Raw genomic sequence first — 10115 nt, 5'->3', positions numbered from 1 at the left:
TATTCTTCAACTTCATTAATGTGATAATAAGGAGAAATGCTTATTTAAAACAATAAATACATGGAATTCATGTGTTAATAATTCCCCACAACCCTTGTAATGACCGCACCGCTCACGGGGTTGTGACTGACGTGAAGAGGAACAGCTTTTTTCCCCCGGTTCTTCAAAATAAACATCACGGCTTCCCAACAGCCACCAAACAGCCGCCAAATCAGTTAATTGGCAATAGATTGTAAAGTATATACTTATATTTAATCTATATACCTGTCGTTTATTGTGTTACAAGTGCCAGTACACTTATGTTGTAAAAAAAAAAAAAAAAAAAAAGGTAAAACTAAAACAACACCTCCCCACAAAAATAGAACACTTTAGTGACAAACGTTCTATGCTTACTATTCTAATGATTTGTTGTTATGTATATATGTATGTTTGTCTTTTTTATTTTATGTATGTTTTTAATAGTATAGTACTATTATTAGTGCTAATAGTATAACAGTTTGTGTGCGCGTGTGTGTGCGTGTGAAGGGGTGGGGTGGGAGTGGAGGGGGGGGGGCGATACAATTCTTCGCGCTGATTGGTTGATACAATTGCGTCATTAAAAAAAACAATAACAGGTTTCCGTCCACCTTTGATGACGTAGTTATGTAACAAACGCAATTGCGGGAAAGCAAAAGCTAGCAAACATTCATTGACGAAACAATGTGAGAGAAAAACCTTTTTGATATATCGGTACAGAAAAGCTCCGTTGTTCCACTAATGGAGTACGGGAAGGAAAGAGTTGTGGCGTTGGTGGACATGGACTGTTTCTACGTGCAAGTAGAGCAAAGGCTGAATCCTGCCCTGAAGAAAACTCCCTGTGTAGTGGCCCAGTACAAGACCTGGAAAGGGGGCGGGTGAGTTTCTAACAGATACTTTTTTTAAAAAAATAATCCATTGTCGTCGGGACAATGCTCGAATGGTGCACAGAGTTGCCTAAAATGCTTAAATTTATAGTTAAACTGTTCAGAATTACAACCAATACTACAAGCAGCTATTAAATAGAATTATTCACTTTTTAATCGATTAATTAAATGAAATCCATGTGGATAACCCTTGAAAAATTACAGGCTTTCGATTTAATTTCGGCTTCCTCTGCTATTAGTGACAATTTTTTATTTTTGTTTTTTTACAGAAAGGGTGGGGAACCTACTGCCTGTGAGGGACACGCCCAACTTTTTATTGTAAAACAAATAAAACCTCACAGAAGCCGTAATAAAAGACCCTAAACAATCAGTTATTCAGTTTATATGTCAGCATTAAGGCAATACAGGATGTATTTTTTAGTAAGTATAGGAGGAACCAAACTTGTAATTTGGGTAATGAGTTGAAATAGTTTGGTAAATCCGAGCAGTTTTATGTATCTCAGCTCCATTTGAATGTTCTCCAGATACTGCGGCTTCCTCCCACATTTAACAAAACATGCATGTTAGGTTCATTGAAGACTAATTTGTCCTTAGATGTGAATGTGATTATCAACCGTTGTCTATATGTGCCCACCGATTGGCTGGCTGACGAGTCCAAGATGCACTCAGCCTCTCGGCCAAAGTTTGAAAGTATGAAAAAATTGATTAATAGATTGTATGCTATTCAAACATTGGCACGCCGGTAATAATTTAAAAACTGCAGCAGTGTAATTTTTCTGATTTTCCTCCTCCTCTAATGAGGACAAGCGATGTGGGAAATGGATGACTGAGTTCCAAAAGCAATAATAAATGTGTTATTATCGTAAACTGCTGTCTTCTGCGCACCTTCTATCCTCTGTTAGGATCATAGCTGTGAGCTACGAGGCCAGGGCCCACGGCGTCACAAAGAACATGTGGGTGGACGACGCCAAGAAGCTGTGCCCAGATCTCCAGGTGGCACGAGTGCGCGAATCTCACGGCAAGGCGGACCTGAGCCCGTGAGCAATGCCCACGTCGTTGTAATAATGATATCAATGAAGCACAATTTAAATCAACCATTGTGTTCAGTTACAGGGAGGCCAGCGTGGAGGTAATCCAAGTGATGTCTCGCTTTGCGGTGGTCGAGCGGGCCAGCATTGACGAGGCTTACATGGACTTGACCGCAGCTGTTCAGCAGCGACTGAAGGACATGGCGGACAAACAAATACAGCCTCACCTGCTGAGAACCACCTGCATCCAAGGTTACCCTCACAATTCATCTGAAGGAGAGGAAGAAGCTGCTGAGGATCCCATTCTGGACAAAGGTAGGTGTGGCCATACCTTGTCTCCCTTATAGATTTAACCAAAGTAATAGAAACATGCACTGCGACCACAGTAATAAACATTTATGAATAGTATTATCACTGTAAAGCCAGAACGCTATGAAATTTTTATACTGCCAAAACTTTGCCTAATTCCTACAATACACACAATCGTCTTCAAGACATGGGACATGAACGCATTTTTTGAATAATCTTATTTCCTTTCTGTATATTAGAATTTATGTCAAGTGGAGTTTAAAGACAAAATATCTATTATGGAGAAGTGCAGAGAAACAGAAATGCTTTTGATGTGCTTTGGTGCTGCTGTTTTTGTTTACCAACAGAGTTCATAGGGCTTCAGCAGTTAATGGTTTAGTGTAAATATATATATATATATATACAAATAATTAGGGCATGATGTCTCCGGTATGAGGAAGCATAGTACCTTGACTTATGAATGACCCAACTTATGATTGCTTGGAAGATTTTTTTGCTTTGACTTGTAAGCAAACATTTGAGATATGACGGCTAGATGGTGGAAACAAGTAGCAGTTTGGTAGATAGTGAACAATTCCTTAAAAAGAAGCTTCAAGCTGTTTATTGCCACTCCTGGTGGACATTTATTGTCAAACTAAACATCAAACAAAGAGAATTACGCATTATGTAATTAAAACAACTGTTTTAGCAAGTCTTTTTCTGACAGAATAAGAGGAAACAAGGAAACAATCTTGTCTTTGTGAGTTTTATTACAAGACAGAAATAAATCTTAGCAAAGAGAGGAAAAGGTAGAAGTTGTCACGAGTTGTTACCCCTTACTGAAGCGCAAGCAAAAAAATCAGCTTTGTTATACAAAGGCGAGAAAGACAGAAGAAAAGAAAAAAAAGAAATACAGGCCTCCCATTCCTACAACATTCTCACACAATTAACTTTGTCCAGCTGCACTCAAACTTATCTTTAAAGGAATGGTTGCATGCTGAGTATTAGAAAAGGAAGAGTACAGTAGTCAAAACAATCAAGGACACACTAAGAGCTATGGAACAATAAAACATGTAAAGGTTATATAAAACTAATATTTGATATATATGAAACATACATTTTCCAAATCACAACACAACATAACTTTACCTGAAGAAAGTTTGCTAGCTTATTGATAACACGATGCAAAACTTTCCCAAGGCACAAACTTTAGAAGAAGCACAATGTGGGGCTGGAACGGAATAGTTGCATTTGCGTTCATTTCAATGGAGCAAGATGATATAAAATACAAGAATTTTGAGTTATGAGCGAGGTCATGGAACAAATTCAACTCCCTGTACTGTATTATACTTTGACATTGAAATAATATAGCTTTGTTGATATGACTGGCTAGTAATATGTAGAATAGCATCTTTAGCTTCTGACCTTGTCTCTGTTGCATAACAAAAATCGGTTGATTGCTCGCCATTAAATCAGTGAATGTGCCTTGCGATTGGCTGGTGACCAATCCAGGGTCTACCCCTGGGTTACACTGCTTCATAGTCAAGGCCTCTTGACCCAAGTCATCTGGGATAGGCTCCAGCTCACCCACAATGGTCGGATGGACAAAATCCATACATGTTAAAAGTTCAGTGTACTGTATGTCCCACAGAGAAGATGAGGTCCACAGGTGTCCAGCAGTGGCTGGCGTCCATGCCGATGGACAATTCTGCCGCGCTTCAGCTCACCGTGGGGGCCCTCATTGTGGAGGAAATGAGGGCGGCCGTGGAGCAGCACACAAGCTTCCAGTGTTCAGCTGGGATCTCACACAACAAAGTAGGACAAATGCTCACTGTATTTCTTAAAAACAAATGCTCTCACAGTCTGGAGAGAAAAAAAATCGAACCGTATAAAAAAAACAAACTTGAATTTTAAATTTCGTAACAATAAACAATGCCACAGATGTCGCAAGTTCTAAGGGAGCGTGCAATTGGCATGCTGACTGCAGGAATGTCCACCAGAGCTGTTGCCCATGAATTGAATGTTCATTTCTCTACCATAAGCCGTCTCCAAAGGCGTTTCAGACAATTTGGCAGTACATCCAACCGGCCTCACAACTGCAGACCACGTGTAACAACAACAGCCCAGGACCTCCACATCCAGCATGTGTGGCGACGTGTGGGTGAGCGGTTTGCTGATGTCAACGTTGTGGATCGAGTGGCCCATGGTGGCGGTGGGATTATGGTATGGGCAGGCGTATGTTATGGGCCACAAACACAGGTGCATTTTATTGATGGCATTTTGAATGCACAGAGATACCATGACGAGATCCTGAGGGCCATTGTTGTGCCATTCATCCACGACCATCACCTCATGTTGCAGCATGATAATGCACGGCCCATGTTGCAAGGATCTGTACACAATTCCTGGAAACTGAACACATCCCAGTTCTTGCATGGCCAGCATTCTGCCCGGACATGTCACCCATTGAGCATGTTTGGGATGCTCTGGATCAGCGTATACGACAGCGTGTTCCAGTTCTTGCCAATATCCAGCAACTTCGCACAGCCATTGAAGAGGATTGGACCAACATTCCACAGGCCACAATCAACAACCTGATCAACTCTCTGCGAAGGAGATGTGTTGCACTGCAAATGGTGGTCACACCAGATACTGACTGGTTTCTGACCCCCAGACCCCCAAAATAAAGCAAAACTGCACATTTCAGAGTGGCTTTTTATTGCACACCTGTGCAATAATCATGCTGTCTCATCAGCATCTTGATATACCACACCTGTGAGATGGGATGGATTGTCTCGACAAAGGAGAAATGCTCACTAACACAGATTTAGACAGATTTGTGAACAATATTTGAGGGAAATGGCCTTTTGTGTATGTAGAAAAAAAATTTGATCTTTGAGACCATCTCATGAAAAATGGGAGCAAAAATAAAAGTGTTGTGTTTATATTTTTGTTCAGTATAGTAGTGCAGTATTTGTATTGAAAGTCCTATGAAATTCCTGTGCGTTTCTTCCAGGTGCTGGCTAAACTGGCGTGCGGTTTGAACAAACCAAATCGACAGACCGTTTTGCCGCTGGACTCTGTGACTGAACTTTTCAACACGCTGCCCATTAGCAAGATGTGAGCGTTTCAGTGAAGGCACCGCCAAATAAGACCCTTTCACTTATCAATCCAGCTCACTTTCATTTGCACAGACGCAACCTGGGAGGAAAACTGGGGGTCTCGGTCACTGAAGCGCTTCATGTGGAGCACATGGGGGAGCTGACTCGCTTCTCTCAGGCTCAACTGGGGCACCACTTTGGAGAGAAGACCGGGTAAGGCTGATAAACCACAACCTTCTCTGAGCCCATCTTTATTTTATTGGATCAAGTCTGTGTTTTTCAGTCAGTGGCTGTATGATTTGTGTCGGGGCATTGACTTGGAAGCAGTGAAACCCAGGCAGTTGCCAAAATCAATTGGCTGCAGTAAGAACTTCCCTGGGAAAACATCACTGGCTACAAAAGAGCAGGTACTCACACGCATCTAACATTATCGGTGCTACTGTGGTGTATTCTTCTATTTAATACAGCTGGATCTTTTTCTTATGATGCAAGTGTACCTAATGTTGTGGCTGTTTATTTCTGTTTATGTTAAATTCTTCTGCAAAGGTCAAGTACTGGCTTCATCAGCTGGCTTTGGAGCTGGAGGAGAGGCTGACCAAGGACAGAGAAGTGGTAAAGAAAAAGGCTTTGGAACGACCCTACTTCCTCATTTTGTGGCTAGTAGAGTACCAAGCAGTTATTAGGGGGGTACCTTTTTTCCACGTGTATTAATCATATATATTTTGTCCACAAATGAGTACTGATGATTTAAATTAAAAATATTACAAAATATATATTTTATATATACAGTGGTGCCTTGAGATACGAGTGAGACATGTTTTTAAAATTGTTATTTTACTTATTTAATTTTAGAAATGAGCTGCCATTCTGACTTTTTTTTTTTTTTTTTAGCTAAAACTCAACTCACTTCACAACAAGCTGCAATTGAGCACAGTGAGCAAAAAAAAAAAAAAAAGGCATCAAGCTGTTAATAGTACTCCCAGTAAGTTTACGGTTGAACTAATCATAAAATAAAGAAAATGACGTGTATTTAAAATGACCACATAACTTTGCCTCAAGTATTGCGTTTCTAGTTTTACGCTTGCTTAATGCTAACATATAACGGGAATAGATGGTCAAACAAATAGCATCTAGTTTGCGGTATTATAACACTTTAAGGAAGATATATAACGCTAGTCACCTAATGATACATGCATTTTTTTTCCCTTGAGAAAAAAAAGGTATATTACTGTAACATTTCCTGTAACTTGCCCTCGCGACGTTAGCAATAGAATATTTTTTTCTTCCAGAACGGTCGAGTGGCAAAGCAGTTAACGGTCGGCGTCCGACAACTGGGTGACAAGCGGCCGAGCAGTTTCTCCCGCTGTTGCGCTCTCGTGCGCTACGACGCCTCCAAGTTGTCGGCCGACAGCTTCGCCATTATCAAGAGCCTCAACGTGACGGGAAACCAGCAGGTGGCGTGGTAGGTTCAATGTGACCACACACGCACGTGTGAAGTCTCAATATTACTGATTTTACCGTTCAGTTGGTTATTTCTATGGTCATTAACACTTTATAAAGACCATTTAGTTCTGCAAGCATGACCTCCTGCTTGCCAGATAGTGAGCCTACCTTCAGGTCTACTGCTTTAGCTTTTTCCTCACCATACATTCTGGTAGGTAATTGTTAGAGATTTGGGATAAACCCTTGACTGTTAGAGCGCCTCGTTGTGTGTGTGTGTGTGTATATATATATATATATATATTCCAGTCACCAGAGGCTTTAAGTGGATATGTTTTCGCAGCTCAAACATGAAGATGCTCAACAAAGTAGCATCCATTTTTCCAGGTCATAGTAGTGGTGTTTGATTGACAGTTAACTGTTGAGAGGGGTGTGGTTTCAGTGCATTGAGCAGACACGCCCACAGCGTTTGAGAGCTGAGATAAATGCTTGATTTTTCATGATTTTGAAGCCAATTTTTTCTATACTTTGTAATTTTTTTCCTAGTCATTCAAATGCTTGTAGATGGGTTTATATGGAAAGTACAGGATATTTTTTTCAAAATTCGTAATTACTTGGATTTAGTTAGAAGTACTGCATTCTATTTATCCAGTTAGTAATTACTTTAGGTGTTATACTTATTTTTATTATTATTACTAATACAATACAGCAAAATTATGTTCTAATTTATAATGTAGTTTATGAATATTTTTTTCAAATTTAGTTATAAAAAGATGAACTTGTTATCATTATTATTAATCTATTTATTCCTGTTCGAAATGGTAAAACGCAGAGAAATCACTCAAATAAAAAGAGTCTGCATTAAAGCACTTCATGACGCAGGAAGTTCTCTGAGGCAAATAGTGACTACTCGTCCTGTTTATACTGTGCTTGTAAAAATGTTGACTTTACAGCTACAATGGATATAAAAATTATACACACCCCTGTTTAAAGGCCGGGATTTTATAATGTAAAAAAACAGACCATGATAAATCATTTCAAATTTGGCCTCTGATTAACACAAAATAAAGTTCAAGTGTTCTTTTAGGCTTGGCAGTAAATGTTGACAATTTTTGCCTGTCACGCAGGACTCCACCGCTCACGTTGCTGCACCTCTCTGCCAGCAAATTCTTTGACGCCCCTTCAGCCTCAGCGGGGGGCATCGCAGGCTTCCTGAGCGCAGACGTGCCTTCCACTCAAAGCTTTCTCTCCGCCAGTCACGCCGCACTCAAAACGCCCGCCACCATTCAGTCCTTCTTTCACAGGCAGCAAACACAATCCCAGTCGACTCCATCGTGTTCCGTCTCTTCTCCGAGTCCTCCTAAAGGTGCTTTGGTAGACCCTCGTGCAAGCATCGTCTCGTTCTTCCACAAGAAAAACGCAGAAACAGGTTTGAATCCAAGCCACGATGATGAAAAGCGAGCTGATGGTTTACCCACCTCGCTGCCCACCTCCAGTGTGGACAACGCGGAAGACAAGCTCAAGTGTCACCGCTGCGGCCAGAACGTGCCGGCCTGGGAGATGCCCGAACACAACCTGAGCGCAGATGTGCCTTCTACTCAAAGCTTTCTCTCCGCCAGCCACGCCGCACGCAAAACGCCCGCCACCATTCAGTCCTTCTTTCACAGGCAGCAAACACAATCCCAGTCGACTCCATCATGTTCCGTCTCTTCTCCGAGTCCTTCCAAAGGCGCTTTGGTAGACCCTCGCGCAAGCATCGCCTCGTTCTTCCACAAGAAAAACGCAGAAACAGGTTTGAATCCAAGCCACGATGATGAAAAGCGCGCTGATGGTTTACCCACCTCGCTGCCCACCTCCAGTGTGGACAACGCGGAAGACGTGCTCAAGTGTCACCGCTGCGGCCAGAACGTGCCGGCCTGGGAGATGCCCGAACACAACGACCATCATTTTGCCTTGGACCTGCACAAATCCTTTTCCCCTTCTTATTCGTCCTCCTTCGTCAGAAGGGAACCTCCTGCAGGACCAGCGCTATCCTCTCAGGTCAAAACTAAAAGCAGAGTGTCAGGAGGACCCCATCCCAAAAGACATCGCACGCAAGGAGGAGGAGGAAGTGCGCGTACTCTGGATTCTTTTTTCCAAAGATATTAATCTTTGCATGTCATTAATCTTTGCATGTGCCTTCTTAAATTTCATGAATACAGTAATGCCTTGAGAGTTTTTGGAGTTTCGAGCCGTTCCTTTATTGATTATTATGACTTATTTTTTTGTATTTATTTTTATTTTTTTTAACTTGCTGTTGCAAGCCAGAATTTAAGTTACGGGAGAACTTCAGATACGCCACTCGAAATGGAGCAATTCAAGTACTGTTGTTATGGCCTCACATGTGGGCAAGGACAGCCACAGTCACCGATGCGCTTTCAGCCGTTTATCGGAAGGAAAAAACAGTCAATTACAGAAATACTAAATGAGAACAATTGCCAGTTCTGGTCAGCCCAGCTCCTGACGTCAGTCACTAGGCCACGCCCCTTGAAAGCACACTTTCAACATGAATACTACACTATGTACAGTCATTAGTTTCTAAAAGAACATTTAACATTCTCTCTTTTTTTTTTATACAATACAGTAAGTACTATTTTTCTTTATTGGCTGTAATGGATTAATGCCATTTCTGTTAATTTTAATTGATGTGATGATAATGCTTGTAGATTTAATCAAGTTTTGTCACGGAATAAATTAAACTCAAGTTAAGGTACTCTGTAATAACTATAATTGAAGATTCTTAAAGTGCTCATAGGTGTGAATGGTTGTTTATTTGTGGCCTGTCATTGGCTGGCGAGCAGCTCACCTATTCAAAGTCAGCTGCGATAGGCTCCAGCTCACTCGCAACTCTAATGAGGACTGGGTTACAGAAAATGGATGTATTATGAATAACTTAATTGTTTGTCAATGTGATTTGTTCTTAAAGAATAAAAAGCAATATTGGACCCCAACTGAACCTGTTCTAAATGATTTTATACTTATTTTATTTTACACATTGTTTTTTTATATACATAGCAAAGAAAAAATAAATTAAGTACGCCTTTGCACTGTTTGTGCAGACCTTAATAAAACCTCAGAGGAACTTTATAAAAAGTCCCCAAAATGTAACCCACACATGCTTGTAATAAATAAAATATATTGTTTGACTGTGGCATTTGATTTTTATCATAAAGTTAGGCCCTGGTGGGAGGTTTCCCAACCCTGTGTCCCAGAAATAAGATGTACCATATATATGAACATAGGTTCAGGATACAACTTGCCCCTTATGAGTTGTGTGTCTACAGCGGCGCAAAGCTTAGCGCGTCAGTCGTCAGTCA

The 10115-nt window shown here is 41.0% G+C and overlaps 1 protein-coding gene across 1 annotated transcript; it reads left to right on the top strand.

Annotated features, from left to right (window-relative positions):
- Positions 1–626: 626 nt before the first annotated feature.
- polh (polymerase (DNA directed), eta) lies at positions 627–9749 on the top strand. The gene is made up of 10 exons (XM_061789639.1): positions 627–893; positions 1805–1939; positions 2010–2245; positions 3870–4033; positions 5235–5338; positions 5413–5532; positions 5603–5726; positions 5866–5931; positions 6609–6781; positions 7887–9749. The coding sequence occupies exons 1-10, from the start codon at positions 757–759 to the stop codon at positions 8905–8907; spliced, it is 2280 nt and encodes a 759-aa protein (XP_061645623.1). The 5' UTR covers positions 627–756; the 3' UTR covers positions 8908–9749.
- Positions 9750–10115: the final 366 nt, after the last annotated feature.

The sequence above is a fragment of the Phyllopteryx taeniolatus genome, chromosome 11 (genome assembly GCF_024500385.1).
Source record: "Phyllopteryx taeniolatus isolate TA_2022b chromosome 11, UOR_Ptae_1.2, whole genome shotgun sequence".
NCBI classification, from domain to species: Eukaryota; Metazoa; Chordata; class Actinopteri; order Syngnathiformes; family Syngnathidae; genus Phyllopteryx; species Phyllopteryx taeniolatus.
The sequence above is the reverse complement of the archived record's forward strand: the minus strand, read 5'-3'. Positions and strand labels throughout refer to the sequence as shown.